The 19,292-nt window shown below is 43.4% G+C and overlaps 1 protein-coding gene across 1 annotated transcript in view; it reads right to left on the bottom strand.

Annotated features, from left to right (window-relative positions):
* The window catches only part of chm (CHM Rab escort protein), a 31,301-nt gene that overhangs the window by 3,829 nt on the left and 8,180 nt on the right, over window positions 1-19,292 (bottom strand). The window contains exons 6-13 of the mRNA XM_027027232.2: window positions 18,820-18,936; window positions 17,075-17,195; window positions 16,421-16,643; window positions 11,156-11,233; window positions 7,427-7,531; window positions 6,299-6,362; window positions 4,887-4,983; window positions 1,273-1,383 (exon numbers count right to left, since the gene is read on the bottom strand). Of these exons, the coding sequence (XP_026883033.1) occupies window positions 1,273-1,383; window positions 4,887-4,983; window positions 6,299-6,362; window positions 7,427-7,531; window positions 11,156-11,233; window positions 16,421-16,643; window positions 17,075-17,195; window positions 18,820-18,936 (916 nt within the window). The remainder of the gene's footprint in view (window positions 1-1,272; window positions 1,384-4,886; window positions 4,984-6,298; window positions 6,363-7,426; window positions 7,532-11,155; window positions 11,234-16,420; window positions 16,644-17,074; window positions 17,196-18,819; window positions 18,937-19,292) is intronic.

Below are 19,292 nucleotides of genomic sequence, written 5' to 3' on the forward strand. Positions count from 1 at the left end.
CCTGTGATAAAAAGAGGTGTGTGTGTGGTGTGTGTGTGTGTGTGTGTGTGTGTGTGTGTGTGTGGTGTGTGGAGTGAGGCCTGAATACACACCCCTCTGCAATACTGGCCATGCACCTGAGCACGGCACAGGGACACTACCATGCATACACACGCAAGCACACACACACTAATAACAGTCATTTGTAATTGTTTGCGTCTCTGAGGCACTTAAAAAGGAGAAGAAAAATAACAAATGTTTGAAAGACTGAGAAATTGAAAAAGATGTGTGTGAAAGAGGAGATGAAAACAGAAGGAGATATAGAGATAAAGAGCTATAGGCAGAAAAACAGAGACAAAGAAAGAGGTAGCAAATGCTGGTCTATGAAGGAACTCATGAAAAAGATGAAGATAAAGGGTGGGTTGAGGAGGAGACAACGATGATGATGATGATGGAGAGAAAAGGAGTGTGAGTGATAGAGAGTAAGATGGAGGCATGCAGACAGGTCTTCATCTGGCCTGGAGGTCATCAGCACTCCTCTGATGACCTCGTCTCACGGCTGTATAGACGAAGCCGTAAAACAAAACGACCATCATCATCTCCACCCTCATCCAGAGACGTCTGTGGCTGGTCAGAGTGGTGTCGTCATATCAAGCTCGACACTAAAAACTAGCTAACAAAGGTGCCTTTTACCCTATAAACAGGCGGTACTTCTCACCTTTTTCAGTGATTTTACATTCAGATTAAAACACACGGAAACATCTTGGTTGTTCAACATGCTAATAAATTAATTAAACAAACATCGCCTTTAAACGCGATTGGCTTCCAGCCCCGTGATTGAACGTCGACGCAAGATTGTGTTTGAGGCCGCCCTCCAATTTACAGTCGAGGAGCCGGGCAGACCCTGACAGAGCGTAATGGGAATCAATGGCATGAGAGACTTGCCGCAGTCCCTCCCCCACCCCCCACCTCCTCCAACGCTACCACTGATATCCATCACCATTATTGCCGATAACGTCTCGCCGCTGGCCCTGCTGGTGAATGTCACAGCAACGTGAGATCTTTCTTCTTTAAGGAGGAGAAGCGGATCATCTGCACGCGCCGGTGCGGACGGCGATCTCGGACAAGGGCGGCCGGAGGAACGCGCAGCACAGAGGAGTTCACATGCCGGGCAGGGGGCCGGGAGTCGGAGGTCAATAATGCGAAGATGGATGGTAGGGGGTGGGGTGGAGGGGTAATGGGTTTAGGTCAGCAAGGGATGCTAATGGGAAATGATGGAGATGGCGGGCACACCTTGCATGGGTTCCTCCCCAGAGCTGTTGGGAACGTGGAAGAGGTTGGATATCACTGGTGCCAGGTCTTCACGGGCCGACCCTGAGGCTGGGCAGGTTAGGTGGACCAAATCTGTTGAAGGAGCACAGGTGCATGTGCACTCACCTTTGGGTTTCTGAACACAAAGCAAAATTAACATTTTTATTTACAGGCTGGCAGCTGAAATACTTCTAAAACTAAAGGAGCAATAAAGAAAATCTTGCACTGAAGCCTGATCAAAACTTCCAAATGATCATTTGAAATCATTTAATTTTACATTGGAGTGCCTCAGGTTCAAACCCCAGTTGTGCCATGCAGTGTCTGTGAAAAATGTTCCTACAGGATCAGCTGGGCTTCTGTAGGTTTGCATAGAGCACTCAAGTGTTCAGACAAGAGAAGGGCCAACTACACTGGGAATTTGGAGGAAGTGAAGTGACGTTTTAGGCTGAATCTTCTCTCGTGTTTAAAAGCCAACGTATTCTTGTTGATTATCTACTGATCTCATTCAGGAGAGCTGACTTTATCATAGGTCATGTATTGAACCTACAACAGAAAACCGTCTCTGAAGTGTGCTGTGGCAATGAAGATGCCAGCTAAGATGTGCATTGGGAAGTTTCAAGCCTTCAGATCAGGCCCCTGCCACTAATACAACCAGAAGCCTGATCTGTGGCAATAATCTGCCCAATCCCCCATGCTCAGATTCAAAGGCCTCATCACTTTTTGTATTCTCCCCTTACAGGTTTGGAGTACAGCATTGTATGTGAACATTAAAGAGGTTGTCTGTGCATGCAAGGATCAAATAACAATTACCAGTAGGGAAGCACAAACTATGTGTGTGGCAGGGAAGGCAGTATATGTGGGTGTAAGTACAGACAGAGTCCTCTCAACTGGGACAAGAAGTGAGTCTTCTCTAAAGATTCTGAGGACTTGGAAGACATTACTGAGTTTGGAGGATTACTCTTGCCTCAACCAGAAAGTGGAAGCTCTGCAAAAACGATGGCCGGTATAGAGCCAAGGCAGACACAAGCTTAAAGGATTTTATCTACATTCGTGTGTTGGGCCATAAAATATACTCCCAACAGAAGACACTACCTAAAATTCAAATTAACATTGGCTCATATGCATAAACAGTTTCACTGCATAAAATCAATTATGAAAGCTTTTTTATATGCTATAAAGAGTTTGCATAAAAAGATATTTCCCTAAATGTTTCATTTAAAAAAAGCTAATTTATAAAAGTCCATCACATTTTTTTACCCTTAACCAAGCTAATATTTGTTTAATGTGCCACAAAATGGAAATGCTTTTACCTTGCCCTATTTGAATAAGGAGTTTGGTACATAGAACTGATGTAGCGTGAACCTCAAACTCTATTGTCACCTCCTTTAAATGTAAATCCCACATAAGCAAAACAAGGTTGCAAAACGGACCAATTCAAACAATCCTAAACTGTCTTGAGTGAATAAAATTTATGTCTCTAAAATCTGCAGTTCTTTAGGTACTGTGAAGAATAAAAGAATAACACTGGATTAATGGGCTTGGTTGATGTTCATATTTAACAGGACCCCAGACAAGTTGTTAGTTTGCTCTGCACATTTCACTCCATTTTCTTAAACCATAGACAATATTGAGAAGGCTTCGCTTAGCATTTGACACGGAAGAGAGGCAGTTGCAACTTTAGTGGCATCACAACCCTGACTTAAACCTTTAAGTACTTAGCTAGCCACACTATGTGATTTTAATCACTTTTTGTCGGTTGAAGCCAGATCATCTTACATAGAAAATTTTACGGTGAGCTGGTAAGTATAATTTACTTTGTTGTGTTGTTACCCTAGGTGTCAAAAGCAAGTAGCTATTTTAAGTAAATGTTAGCTACTAGCAAGCTGTAAATAACTAGCTAGCATAGCTAACTAAAAGGCTATGACAACCTAGCTAAGCTAGTTATCTTCTTTACATTGAGGTTCATATTTTTGTTTCTATCGCATTCAAAGAAATAGCCTGTATTGGTGTTATACGTCTTATATTGTAGATGCATCTTTGCCAATTCACTTATCAGGTAAAATTTTAACCAATACATAGCTAATTTATCAACAAGACATAACCTAGAGGTTATCCTACTGTATAGGTAGCTAGCTAACTGGCTCCTTCTAGCTAACACTAGCTTGTCCGCCACTGAAGCAGAAACGATTGTCATTTGACAAGACGTCTACCTAATCAATCTGTTAAAATCAGATGTGTGTGAGAATTGTGAGCTTCCGATGCAGGCTCAAACATGGTTGGATTACTAAACACTACAGTTCACCTCTGACAGTTAGAATCGCTTTACATCAGCCAATCAGAGTACAGCTCATCAATTATTTATAAACTCACAAAAATGGGGTTGTAAAAAAATAGCTTGTTTCATTCTAGGCCTAAATCATAGGGTTGTAAATAGGTGTGTAAAATAGCATCTGGGCATTTTTCACCCAGAATAAAGTCACATAACGTCTTTATACACCTCAGAGAACAATTTAAAGATACTGAATAAATGCATTCTACGGCAGCTTTTAATATTTTAAATATCTGCTATTCAGATGTTATCTTGTCAACATGTCTAAACACTGACCAATAACCTTTTAAAAAATGAAGCTTTGTTTAGAGTGTGCCCTTTAGATTCTACACAGACATTTACTCAATAGCACTGGTAAAATGGTGGCCAAGAACAATCATGTGATAAATACTTGCTGCCATCTTCTCGGAGACTGCCTGTTATCCTCACCAATGTCCAAAGCGATTGTGAGTTATGTGCCGATGAAGAAGCTGGATTACTTAAAAGAAGAGTGACTCCTGTCTCCTCATCTGGGAATCTGAGAGTGAGGGGTGCAAGCTCTAGTTCTACACTGAGACTCCACCCCCACCCCCCTTCAGCACCAAGTCAATTCCCAGTGAGAGGAAGTGAAGTTCCGCTGATTAAGCTCCTCATTCCCCACATCAAGACGGAGCCGGCGGCCGGGGCCCTGTGCCAAGACTGCCGATCCATCTCTGCCCGAAGCCTCTCTCCTCTCCCACCATGATTGATGGCAAAATTATGTCAGTGTAACAAAAAGAATAACTTCCATAAATAACAATGGAGTTAATGGCAAAGTTGTCAGTGGCGAGAGCAGGCGGAAGCAGTTGGCATGGCGAGAGCAGCACCACCTTAGGTGCATGCTACAGAACCACAGCCACTTTTAAGGGCCACTGGTTAGCAAACATTTCACTTGATACTGCACCAAATAAATGTGGGTCATGTACTTGTGAACCTATTTATCCTCAGTGACACCATTCTCCCTCACATATGGGTTAAAATGTACTCAGGAGTGCATCTAAATGAGGTTAGTGAACTTACTGTACCGAATTATTCGTTTACTGCAGTTAGGCTTTGGAAATCAAACCACAGATGTCTTGAATGACCACAGGGGAATTTTGGGCAAAATTGCCTCAAGCAACATTAATTAGTTTTCAGCAGGCCTCTGGTAAATGAAAACCAAACTACACTAGATGGTACATCTCAGCAATGTAGTGCAAATCTTGGCTCGTGTTTTGTGTCCTCGTGGTGACGGTGGGTGGAGGCTTACAGGTGCCAGGCATGCAGGTCATGGACGAGGAGCTTAGCTCCACTGCCCTCACGGCTGGAGAAGAGAACTCAAGAGGAGGCACAGTCACCAGTGAGATCTGCACACAAAGGCATAGGGACATTCAGGCATTCACACTCCCTCTTTCTCTCATGCACACACATGCATGCACACACACTTCTTCCAGCAGCAACTGAATTACATGTGCCAACAAAAGGTCCATATACACAGCAGCTGCACTTGAATAATGAAGTGGGCGAGAGACAGAAAAATCCTGTTAGCTAAACACTTTGCAAACCAAACGACATCCACATAATCCTGTTACACAACTCGAGACATTTTCATATCGCTCTTCCTTTTTCAATTAAACTAAGAACAGCTTTTCAAATCAAGTGAACACACCTATGCTCTCCAGGAGGGAAAAAATAAAAGTTCAAAAAGCAACTTTATCCCCCTCTCATGAATGTAATTGCAACGAATGAGCAGCTAATTAAAACTAGCCTTAATATTTAATTATGTTGTCACACAGTCATGTAATATTTCATTTTCACACTGCGTCAGGAAGCAGATACGAATTTCTGCCGAGTCTAATGAGCATAAATTACCTACGCTTTGTGTGCACAAGTCTGTGTGCGCACAACAGTGTGTGTGTGTGTGTGTGTGTGTGCGCGCGCGCGCGCGCGACACTGAATCGCAGGTATTTGATGGAGATCAAACCAGGCCAGGCTGCGAGCCAATTGAATGAGTGTAGGGCCTCTATTCAAATCCAAATTCAAATGCAAATTCCATATTGAATTCATCAACCTTGATTCTCGTGTCCTCTTCATCTATGAGACCTATATCCACCGTCCGTATCTCTGGCACTCAAATTAGCCTCGGCGGATGCTAGCACGTCACCTTTCATTCTCCTGGCACTCCGATTAATTCATCAAATTCCAAAGCGGTTAGAGAGCGCTGCATTACGCGCCTTTCACTGAACCGCTTTTCTTCCTCCTCATAATTCACTTTGGAATGTAATGCTCGCGAGCGCGACGTCAAAACCGCGGTAACGATCCCACAAATCGGCTCTGATGTTTTGTTCCTTCTTTGCCTGCTGACTCTTGGACACGTCCCAGGAATCCATACAAATGTGATGGGCGGCATAAAGAAACGACGCAAGGCAGGACAAGTTGCACGGCAGTAGCGCAAGGCTGGCAGGAAACGCGCACGCCCACAAACACAGACGGCCAAGGAGAAGATGGCTGAATTTAAATGCGTGTATGGATATGCGAGAGGGTGCTTTTGTTGTGATGGGCCTCCTTTTGTTTGCGATTAAGAAGGGGGGTTCCACAGAGTACGATGAAAAAGAGAATGAAAAGAAGAGCCAGCCAGCGAGATATACAGGCAGACAGACGCACCCTCCCACAAACAAGTACCTGCTGATCAGACTCGTAGGACAAAACCGATCGGTCTGTGATGACCACTGCTCTGGAGATCTGCCTGAGATCACACACACACACACACACACACACACACACACACACAAATACATTTACATCCAACCAATTAAAAAAAAAAAAAAAAAAAAATCAATATCAATGTTTTATTAAAGAAACAATAATACAAGTCAGGAAAAAAAGAAGAAAAGGTTTATGAAGATTACACATAAATAGTTTAGGGTTATAGAGATTAATGAGTGAGGGCATGATGGAGAAGGGAGAAAGTAAAACTCTAAATCTAATTTGGTCCATTACAATTTATAGAGGTTGCAATTAACGTCGACCATATAAAGGTGTGACGTCTCTGAACTGGCACTTTTGTTCAGTATTTAAAAACATACAGCAGCATTCTGAGTCTATAAAAATAAAATAAGTCAATTTATTCTGCTGCAGAACACATCCAAATATGCACCATATTCTGACAAAGTTCACAAAAGTTCTTAAAGTACCCTTATCCTTTAGATTTATTCACCAATAGTAGTCAAACAGGAATAAAGTATAAAATGTTAATATTTGAATAAATAAAACTTATGGTTTTGGTAAAAACTGCAAAGAAACAATATAATCTTCAAATAATAGATATAAAACAAGGGTTGAATGATAGCTGCTTGATCCTTTCTTGGTAGTTGGTAGCTGATGAACGTGCTTGACTGAGCAGTCCACAGTACCATTCTCCATTAAAGTCACAGCTGCATATCACTGCCACCACGAAATGGCTCAAAAGACAACAATAATTGTGTAACTTTAACCTGCATGATTTGTGCCATTCTAATTTAGCCTTGATTGCTGCTAAAAACAAAACAAAACCACCCAAAAAAATAAAAATAAATAAATAAATAAATAAAATAGGCATGTGGATCCGGTGTAATTTCACTACTGAGCTGAGTGGAGTGTGTTGGATTACAATGTACTCTGCGTCAACACAAGAGGGATCGATTTACAGCAGTAAATTCTGCCCGGCCGTCTCTCTGTGGTTATCACATCTGTCTCAAGTACGTTATTGACTGGCACATGAAAGCTGCCAGTGAGGGGGAAAAAAAAGGCTCCACCCCTCCCCCCGCCCACCTGTGTGAGGTCTTCGTCCTCTGCTCCTCTCTGATGTAGCTGTCCTCCACCACAAAATGGTTGCAGCTGATTCGCTGGCCATGCGTGTCAATTACAGCTTTACACCTATCAAGACAAACGGCGGAATGGGCGAGTCACAGAGCAGAATGGGCGAGTGACAGGCCAAATGCGCCTTGAGATGGTCACTGAAATTAGTTGGTTTAAGGCTCTCCAGTTGAAGGTCCTTGACTCACCACTACAAGTGACAATTCATTAAAAGTCAGGAAAAACTGAATAAATTCAATACGTGGTTAGATTTATATGCTATTTTAAGAGTGAGAGAAGGCCCACAGAGCAACAGGAGATATAGTGAAAATCTCTCTGTTGGACTGAAGTTTTGCTATAAAAGTGTTAGCACAAATCTAGGGGCAAACCTGTGACCTTCTTGCTCTTCTGACACACGCACACACACACACACACACGAGAGAGAGAGAGAGAGACAGGAAGAAGAAAGGGGAATGAAGGGGAATCTGTCGGCTTGTTATGTCAAGAGTTATAAATGTTCTTTATAGGGCTCATTATCCAAACTAATGGGCTACGGCTGACATCCTTGAAATGGACTTTCACATCACAATAAAGGGCCAGGCGAGCACCTCGCTCCCCCGACAAAAAGAGCGGCCCTCAGAACAATCTTCCCTCCGCCCACGCGCGTCTGCATGCCGGACTGACTCCAGGACAGATCTGTTTACGTAAATGAAGATTTATTTGTGGAGAGGAACTGGTGGAGGAAGACGAGGGCTTTCCAATCAATCGCTAGCAGACATAATGAACATGGGCGATATGGGATACACTCCACAGGCCCAGCATACCTGAGGGGTGAGTGCCAGCAAGATGCATACATGAGGTGTGCATGCATGCGCACACACACGTATGTATGCACACAGCAGGCTTACAGGACCACTTATGCATTTACCTCTGCTTCCAAGAAAAGACTAACAGTTTCTTTAAGAATTGGCCATCTTTGACAAATATCTGACCTCCCACCACACTCAGAGTCCATGCTCTTCTAACACCAGCAGCAAGGACTCGATTACATGCCATCAGCTTCCCTTTGGAGCTTGAAGCTTGGAGACTGTCAAACACTGCAGGTCTGCTGCTTTCCCCATTACTGTGTACTGTACAAAGCTCAGTCCCAGGAGGACCCATATTTATACATACAGAAGTGTCTTCTGTCAGCATTCATAAAATGTTGATATAGTGCTAATCACTGGGTTTCATTTGGCCCCAAGGCCAGGTCCTGCTTTCTAGATCATCAAAACTGTTCATAAATACCTCTCATAAAGCACTGGTGGCCTCTGAGCCAATCAGAGCGTTAACCTTGTTCCCGACGGCACATGCGTCCAAACTCATTTGACTTTTACATACTTCCCAACAAACACTGTTTAGTTTAGACTAAATCAATCATGGGCAGTATGCAAAATGACGTCATGATGGATGGCACAGCTGAGAGCTTATTTTCTCTTGGCAAATAAAGCATGAAATGTGGGCATTCAATTTTAAATTGAAAATCGGTTAAAGTACTAGTGTGTTTGAGCATAAAATTATTATATGAGGAATAAGCTTTACTAATGTTATCACCTGGTGCAGAGTTAATTATGATCATAACTACAAATAATGTGCTTAACAGGTCTCTAAATTTGAGGTGAAGCCTGAGGTGAAGCCTGAGGTCTGAGCTGAGGTCTCAGGTGAACCCTGAGGTCTGAGCTGAGGTAAGGTCTCAGATGAAGCCTGGAGGTGAGGTACTACCAAAACAGGTCTGCGAGATAAAAGCCCGTGGCAAAGAAGTGAGAACCGGAGACAGACAGCTGTTCTGAGTCAGTAACCCAGAGTGACAGGGCCAATCAGCGTAACCGAGTGGAGCGATCGAGTCACGCTGATGAGGCAAGAGATAAGAGGAGCGGGACAAATGGGATTGGACGCGTGATTGAGGCGACTGTCGCCTGCGCTAACAAGTCGGGCCGCCATCGGGCCCACCTCCACGCCAAGTGGCAGGTGGGCTCCGAGGCCCCATAATCCTCTGCTGTATTATTAATCTAGCTCTACCCTTTTCAGCTTTATGCCTGTAATAAGAGAAGACATAGGGACGTAATTTATGATGCTGGGGAAATTAAAATCATTGTTCAGCCTGCCAGACACCTTGCCAACTCTTCTTTTTTTTTTTATACCTCTTCACCTTCATGGAACTTTTTCTTTCCCCCCTGCACCCCCCACCCCCACTGATGTATGGCACGAGCTGGGTCGAGCCGACAACTGGGTGCCTCTGGCAGAGGGCAGCGATTCTCTGACGGAGCTCTACGGAACTGATTTCAGGACCTGATTGACACGGCAGCTTGGAGCCCGTCCAGCGCTCACCCGGGACCCTCCCTGCACATATGGGCAGTGCCGGCCGGCAGGGCTTGGTTCTTGTCCAGGCGTTTGGACTGTGCAGCTTGCCTTGAAAACCTGCGGGGGCCCATGTCACAGAGCACCTCTTGGACTTTCTGGCACTGATAAGCGAGTCGGAGAGGTGGAAGGGCTGGGGAGCCGTGTCTGTTCGTCATGGTTGTCTTCATCAGTTTTTCATATGCCACGTTAAGTCCTGAAGACCAGTTAGCCGCAACACCGCTCAAGCAGGCGGCAGCAGTGGAGGAACGAAGGGCGAGCAAACAGGCTCTGCCAGGGTCACATCATATATATCGAGATGACCTCTGTCAAATGAAACTAGGGAGGGAGACAGTCACCTACGAGCTTGAGAGCTCTTTATGCTCTCCGTGAAGAGGACAGGAAGTCAAAGTCAGGTGTTTCAGTGTGACGGTTCTCTAGTCACTCACGAGCACAGGGCTGTTTTTGGTCTCTGGATTGAACATCTCGTTCTCTGGGCCTTCACCCTAGCAGGGGAGAGACAACTGTATGCACCTTTCCCTGTCCACAATCTACATCCACAGAAACCCCCCCAACCTCACCCCTGGTGGCAACACCCACCACCAAGATGAAAGAAACTCAATATTTCACCCGAGATGCAGCCAGGGAGCGAACAGAAATGAGAGAGAAAACGGGGGAGGGGTGGAGCAGGGAAAAGGAAAAAAAAAAAAAAAGCTCAGATCTAACCTAGTTTATGACAACAATCCACCTTTGAAACTCATTAAGGGCCTTTCTGGTGAGGCCTGACGCACATTATCAGCACAGATTAATCAAGGGAGACTGGAGATGAACTCTCATTTTTTAAGAGGCAGCAACAGAGGGCTTTTTTGTCTTCAGATGAAAATCAATTAGTGAAGGTAAGGCCACAAGGAAAAAGCAGCATCACTCATCGCTGGCCCAAGTGGCAGGGTCCGTGATTTGTCTTCCGAGCTCGGCTGCTTCAGGGGGGCTGTGCACTGCTGTCTCCCAGAAAATTAATTCCATATCTATAATTCTGAGCCCCCCCCCCTCCCCCTCAAAACCCTTGCCCCCTCACCAACTCACTCTCTTACTTTCTTTTTGCTTTGTTTCCGAGGGACCTGTTTACAAAAGAACTCCAGTCAAAGTTGAGCCCTAACCTAGACTAGATGAGCTAGGATGAAGGCCAAGTCTGCTGTCTCCTTGATTTTTATCTTTTTTTTCCCCCACTTGTTTGAAGGGGGGTTGTGGCATGTTTTCTTGTTCTTTTGTTTTAGTATTTGTGTCACAGCGAAGTCGGTGTAGGTGGTGGATCGATGGTGAGCTACTTACTTGCCCGATTCCTTGTCCACAACCAGGCACTGTACGGAATGTCGCAGGCAATAAATCCCACCAAAGACAGCACACATTCTGGAAAAAAAGAAACAGGGACCGACCGACCCACCCACACAGACACACATTTAGGTACAGACACATTACACTGAATTTGGAAACATCTGGCAAACACCCATAATTATAAGTGATAGCATGACATTAAAGGCAACAAAGGATCTGATCACCCCATCTACACTTAAAAAAAAAAAAAAGTCCAATTAATATGATGGGGCAAAATGTCACCAGAAACATTAGTTAGCTTATTTCACACTTTTTGTTGCAGCTTTTTTATTCTGTGGTAAAGGGGTTGTGGCAGCTCAAACAACAAGGAGCAAATTTAATCACTTTGATCAATAAGTAGGAATAACAGCCCCTTTATTCCAGCAGAGTTACATAAGATTAACACTAAATTCCCCCCGTCCATTGAACCAGGCTCAGCAAATGCAAAACCAGCTGGATATGAGCAACTTGGAATACGGTCCTGGTTCACCCAGGAGAGCCACCTTCATGAAATGAGGGAATTACAGAGGCTGCATGTCAGATCTACATGGAGAAAAGGTCTAAAGAAACAGACGAAGAGATAGAAGAAATAGATACACCCAGTCATTCCCATAGTCTATGGTCTTAGAAGATAAAGTGGGGGGGCTGCTAAAATGCCTCTGTCCCCACAAATTAATCTAAAGACATGGCATCTTAATAAAGCACTAGGGAAAGAGAGGCTCAACCTGCCAGTAATCATCTGGGCCCATCTCATGTCCTCCACAGAAGCCCGCAGAAACGGAGGGGGAAAGTCCTTTGATGTCATTAACCCTAACTGACAGACGTTTAAGATGATATTACTCTAATTAACTGCACGCCATCGGCCACGATGGCAGAGCTCAGGGGGGCCGCCATCTTCTTCCCCTCCCCGTGCCCCGCCGTTCGCCCCTGCAACATCGCGCGCCATCACGGGGCTAAATTAACAGTTGTGAAAATCCGGTACCCCCGTACAAGCCCTCGGTCTTTATAGCCTCTAAATGGCATTTCAGTTCCTATCAAGGCGGGAATCAGGGGACGTGATTTTTTAATACGCTAGCAAAACAATGGGGGCCATTAATAGCCCGATGCCATGACAGCGCCCTCACCGATGATTTATGAGTTTGTGTATAATTTGATTATGCTATTAATTCCACTGATTACAGCTGCAGCGAGTGTGGAGAAGGTCACATCCAAAATAAATCTTCGACAACTCCCCCCTTCTCATCACCTAACCCTCCCCTTCACCCAAATCCCCACAAAACAACTGCCTCCAACTAGTTATTTCTGTAATTAAAAGGTAATGTAACAAGAAGCTCAAATAAGCTGCAGGCTCTACCAGCAACATCGCACTCAAGCCCAAAATAAATTGAACGGAGCCTTACAAGTGCGGAAGCTGCCTTGTTTTTAAGTCCACGGGAACGTGATGGGACGGTAATGATGAAATATCAGAACCACATAATGGCTAGGTATACCCACAGGCTGTAATCCAGTACAAATACAAGTTTGTTAAGATAAGTAGATTGTTCCATCATGGACAATGAGGGTTAGGGGACAAACAAGCAAACATGGACATCAATGATCAAAAATTGAGCTAGTGGACATTTTTTGAGTTTCTGTCCCTGTGCCCATCAACCTTGTTCCTTCAAGAGGAGGACCGAAAATCAACCTTAAAAAGAGTCTGGTCTGGCCTATGCTCCGTTATAGGTACCACCATGGAAAGGTGTAGGCAAACACATGCTTTCTCCAAAGGGCATGGCCAATTACCATCTTCTGCAGCCAATCACAATGGCCTGGTACATTTTACAAGGACATGAGTTCATAAGCACTAAGCATTTTTCATAATACCATCACATGCATTATGTGCCGTGTGAAGAATATAAATAGGAGGGTAGGGTGATTAATTACTATCATCTCAACCAATTATATTATTCACCTCATACCTGTGAAACAGTTATACTAAACACAATAGTGCATGACAACAGCACATTTGTGTTTTACTTTATTTTGTGCAGCTGTGAAAAGGCAGTGGAATGTGAGATTTGAGTATTCTAAGGTTAACACCACTCCGGGTCCATAAAAGTCCACTGATGAGTGCTCACTGTATTAACTACATACCTTTCATACCAGTTCCAATGTAGTCACTCAATAATTCATAGTAGTTGCTGAATAATACTCCCCAAGATTAATAACTAAGGAATTAGCTTGAACTAAAGAGGTTAACACCTCCTTATATACATCAGGTAATTAAGATTCATTGTCTTTACTCATGAAGACACTTTGCCTCAACTTTGCACGTTGGTGTTACTGGGACTGAGATCTAATGGTCAAATGTCTGTAAATGAAAAATTCAAACAGCAAGTTTTTGTTCCACCAAGCAGGACCGAACACACACACACACACACACACACACACACACACACACACACACACGACAGCTAATCAGATGTTTGAAGACCAAGGCCAACTGATTAAGTAAGTGGAAGCAGGTGCACTCCTGTACTGCTGGAATGTATACCAGCTTCCGCAATGTCCCTCTGCAGAGAAGATTGCATATCCGTGATTTAGAATCCGGTGACTGCATGTCTCTTTAGACGTTTCAAAATGTACACGTTAGTGAAGGTGAGACAGGCATGCCTCTCGATTAGGCCTTCATAATGAAGTTAAAGCCACTGGTACTTCCGTCCCTCTCAAGCCAAAAGTCGTCAGGAGAATTCATGACGAGTAACAGCCAAGTGGTTTACAATCACTTTTTCTGCGTGCGTCAACAGTAAATCCTCCGCGATCCAGGAGGAGCTAAACAAACAGAATTACCGTGCGCTGCAAAGACCACTCACCTGTCAGGATCGCTGTTCACAAAACGCGCTTGTAATCTGGGGTGCTGCGCGCCAGAGTGGGGGGCTAATGGTTGGCCAATAATTAAAAGAAAACAAAGCGCCATGCTGCCTGGCCAGCCGTTCTCGCCGAAAATTAAATCCCACTCCGATCAGAATAAATTAGATGTTTATTGCGCCCCGAGATGACGAGGTGGATGAAGAAAAAATTACACCGAGGAAATCTGATTTGTGAGCTAATGTTGGAAATGACAATCATTGGTTCTAATTAATGCATTTCCTCGTCCTCTCAATCTGTTTTTTTTTTGTTTTGTTTTGTTTTTGGTTTTTTTTTTGTTTTTTTTTGAATGTTGTGTGATTGAAGCGTGGCGCTAGAGGTTGCAAATCAAAAGCTGCCACGACCGGATGCATTTACAAGACTAAATGAATCGCATTCTCTCAAACTGCGCGCTCCTAGCTGTCGGGGAAGGGCCAGCGAACGTAATGGGAAATAAGAAAGCCAGCAGCGCCAAAGGTTATTTGAAAATTAAAAAGAGTCTTCGCTGTCAAAACTTGAGGGATAATGCGGGCAAGGACAGCAAAGCATTTCATCACTTTATTAGCGGCGCTGCTCGCTGATCTGTGAATAACCCGAGAGAGTGAGCATTATTGAGTTTGCGCCGCCGTCCATCCATCCATCACCTGCGAACAGGTATCAGCTTGATGGATGACCCCGCCTCCTCACCACCTCTCACGCCGACTTCTGTCTCTCTATCCCTCGCTTCGGTCGCCTCTCGAGGTCCCTGCCTTTTCGTTTTGCAGCCCCTCCGTCATTCTCCTACTCGCTGCTCTCCTTGTTCTATTACATTCGCCTGTCCTGCAGTAGCTTACACTGACCGCAAGTCATGATTGAATACATGGCGACGTTTATACTAATATGAGGCGAATATGCTAATATATCAATCGAACAGGCGTGGGTTAAATGCGACATAAACCCCCCCCCCCCCCCACCACCACCAAAAAAAACAAAACAAAAAAAAAGTTTTCGTTGCCCCGAGGGTGGGACAACAGGTTCTGGAGTGTCTAACTGAAAACCTGCAGGCTGGACTGAGACCAGACATGCTCGCACTTATCTGAACGTCAGCCCCGGCGATTGGTGGAAAATCAAAAATGCTAAATGACCTGCTGCACAGCGGAGGGATCACATTAAGATTCTCACGCCGAGCTTTTATCCTCTGGTAGGTTAGGACGTGTATATCTAACAGCAAGAGAAATGAATTTTGACAAACTTACGTGTAATATCTAGGACAGAAAAATGTATTATAGACGTGGACCGTATTTAAAAACCCTGCTACTGTATATGACATCCAAGTTCATGTTAAAGTGGTACTTCTTTACATTCTATCTACCTAGCCTCGAATTGCAGACAACAGAACATTTCCTGGATACATGAAACCACCACTGTGAAATTATGCCTCCATCCCAACCAACCGGTTAACACTATTAAATTCCATTAAAATGTTTTGTGGGAACCAGACACTCTTTTGGAAATTAACACAACTGCTACCAAGACTACACTTTAGTTAATATCTTCTGTACGGACTAAAAATCTGAGACACTTTACGAATGTTTTTCATATGTCCCAAAAACGTAATATGAAGTCAGGCCATCTTTATGGAGCATGAGATATCCAACAGGTCCTAATTTAGAGACTGTATGGTCCCTTGCATACCATGGGGCAATTTCAAGATAAACACCACATGCATGATGCATGTGGTGTTTATCTTGAAATTACCTTTGGGGAGATATGCTCTCTAAAACTGGCCTTCTACCAGAGTTCTTCTCACTGACAGGAGCACCTCTTCTCTGTGGCAGTGGCCTAAAGACTCCTCGCCTCCAAGTGCCACAGTTTTACAGCACTGATCCCCACAGAGTCGGACTGCTAAAAGCAGCCACTTACAGCACTGCAAAGGGTTGGCCCTTCTTTGTCCTTTAGTGCCCTGTGTCGGTATGTGTCTGTGCATAGAGAGAGAGCTTATCTGTATATGCTTTATGCACGGAGAATGATTTGATTTCTCAGATGTGCTCCAAATTAATTACACTGCAGTCATACTCAAAGTCAGTTGCATTTTTCTCAGGTGCATTAGCTCTATCCCCCTACAGACTTCTAACATACCTTATACAGCTAATCAAGGAGGATAATTGGAGTATTTGAACATTAGTGTGTTAATTAAGGTTGGAACCTAACTGTAATGTTTTAATTAATTATTTAGCTTATTATATGCAGCTACCATAACATTTTTTAGATGATGGGGAAACAATTATACAATATGTGAGAAGCTACAAACGTGTCAGCTTATGCTTCTGACTTAAGAAGTCATCAAGGCCACCTCACCTGCAAAAGCACTGTGGAATCTCACCCAGGCCGTACAAGGGGAACAGGAAGGGCGTGTTGCCGTAGCGACCGAGGCATTGCAAGAAGTGCTGCGTGGCTTTCAGACCCTCCTCAGTCAGAATCTCTTGGTCCGCCATGGAGATGGAGTGCAACACAAAATGCTGCAGGTTCTCTGTAAGTTTCTGACTCTTCAGGAACTCCCAGAATGGCTTCTCTGAGAAGCCTGAATGCATGATGTGTTGAGGAGGAATAAAAACCAGTTAGTAGCGCTTGGCTCACTAGTAGCTACCACTTTTGACTTGGATTTTAGCAGCAGTTGGGATACAAAATGTAACAAAAACAAGACTCTGGCATTGGGAAAGTGACTTCTACTGATTCTATAAATGCACTTATTTAGAATCTATATGGAAGCCCTTGAACATTTGGATCCCATGAGGGTGCTATATGAGGACACAAACAAAACACACACACACACACACACACACACACACACACACACACACACACACACACACACACACACACACACACACACACACACATATATATATATTATGCATTAAGAGAGAAACTATATATATACACACACATACACACATTTGAGACAAAAGGCATGGGGAGGTAAGAGAGAGGCAGAGGAAGAGAGAGTCATACCCTGGAATTCCTCTGGGTGCTGCTCAAAGTCCAGACAGAACGTGAGGAACTTCATCAGCATGCGCTTCTCCACCACATTCAGCTGTTTACTGCCAAATACATCGGCCCGTGAACACGGGACCTCGGAGGGGAGAAAGTAGAGGAAAAGGGATCAAATTGATTAAAATGGATTTGAGAGGTGATGTGGTGCGAGGGGAGAAATGGGTCAAAACAAGATTTGTCCAAAACACACACACACACAGAGAGAGAGAGAAAAATATGTTGGTGGAAGAAAAGAAGACACATGAAAAGAGAGAGAGAGAAAGAAAGCTTTAGTGAAAAACACCTTCACTGTATAATCTCTAGCAAAGAAAAGACATTATTCAACACATTATGCTAAAACATAACAGTGGTTGTCTGAGGGCTAGAAACAACCCAAAACAGTAGCTATTTATAGCCAAGTGAAAAAGAAATACATTTACTGGCATTTTCATCCCAAGTAATTCACCTCTCATACAACACATCTGAAAGTATTAGAAGTGTTCAAACTACAATCTGCTACATATTGGAAGTTCAGCTAAAGGGTCATTTCCCTAAAAATTAAACTAGTTTTGTGTGTCTTCACTTGTTATAATTTTAGTGCTGAAGGACTTAGCCACCATCAATGTGAAAAATGTCGCAATGAATAATTACATAAATCAGCACATCATTTAAAAAAAGCCCCGATCTTGTTTACTAACCATTTAACGCTGAATATATTGCAAATGCCTGTCCATTTGTAACTTGTAAACAATTTTTAATTATTGAAAAGGACAGGTATTCATTCTTTTATATTGGGCTAGGCAAACTATGTCACAATAAACATTTCACACACCACCTATAAAGTAGCAAAAAGACACACTCCTGTGCTGTGCCTATTCAACAACTACAAGGAACTAATATATAAGCAAATAATATCTGATGTCAGGAATACTGGTATATTTGTCCAAAACCGGGTAATTCTGTTTGACATGCCTGAAGAAGAGGCTCCAAGCTATGGTAAGCTGCGCGATACTAGCCAGCATGTCCAGTAGAGGATGTGGTGGGACATCCCAGCGGGTAGAACAGCGACAAATCACAGCCAAGAGTTTAGAAGTGTGTTTGGGAGTTTGCCAGCTTATCACCACTGTCATCACTCCTAGAAATCATCCAACCAAAGGGACAGGCTACTTGTGCACAAGGGAGTAACGTTTTGGACGACCTGACAAATGTGTATATATGCATACACGCCCTGATCTGTGAAATGAGCAGTCACATCCTACCTTCTCCAACCCTCGTTTCACACTTGTGTTACTGTACTTCATTTGTATTATTGCAGTTTTTGTCTCTAAATATCATGAGGTTATGTCTAACCCTAACCTTAACCCACCTAGGATATCAGGCCAAGATTCAACGTCTACCGCTTTCATTTTATTTCCATCATCCCTCAGTTCAGTAGTCACAAGCACTACAAGCATTGTCCACACATGTAAACAGTGAACACGGCATGCGTTTAGATTAGAATGACCCTGGCATCTTCTCACCAGAAAGAGGTTTTAGACCACTGTGTGAAAATGTCTGAGAAAAGAAAAGCAAAAAAAAAAAAATGGTTCTGTGTGGAAAATACCCGTCCTGCTATTGAAAAGTCACATAAAGCACACATACATTTTTATCCAATATGAAATACTACTTTGTGGATCAAACAAACAACAATCGGATGTTGGTATGTGTGCAAGTGGTCTGTGTACCTGCTTCACCCTGCCATCGCGACAGATGAGGATGCGATTGACGTTCTTGAACTCCGCATAGCGGCTCACGTTGGACTTGATTAGCAGGTCCACTAGCGATCCACGCGAATACAACAGCTGTAAAGCAAGAACAAGGCAGCCCAGCTGTCATCTTCCAACTCTATTACAGATATGACGATCAACCTGTCATGCCAGTCCCATTACTGTCACAATCAACTCACTGCATCAGACCTCTAATAACATAGTGTTATTATATTCTAATAATCAGCAAGATTCAATCGGTAAGAATTGGTAAAAAAGGTTCAATCGGTAAGAAGTGAATCCTTCAGTTTGATGTGTCTATGAAAGAATGGAAGAAAGAACTACTTTGTAGGAAGCAACAAGAAAGTTTAAATAACCATTTAAACATTTAACTAATACACTTAAAAATACTAGAATGTATGTTTAGGAGAACAAAATGTATATCAAAATCA

This window comes from Electrophorus electricus, chromosome 6 (genome assembly GCF_013358815.1).
Source record: "Electrophorus electricus isolate fEleEle1 chromosome 6, fEleEle1.pri, whole genome shotgun sequence".
In the NCBI taxonomy this organism is placed as follows: domain Eukaryota; kingdom Metazoa; phylum Chordata; class Actinopteri; order Gymnotiformes; family Gymnotidae; genus Electrophorus; species Electrophorus electricus.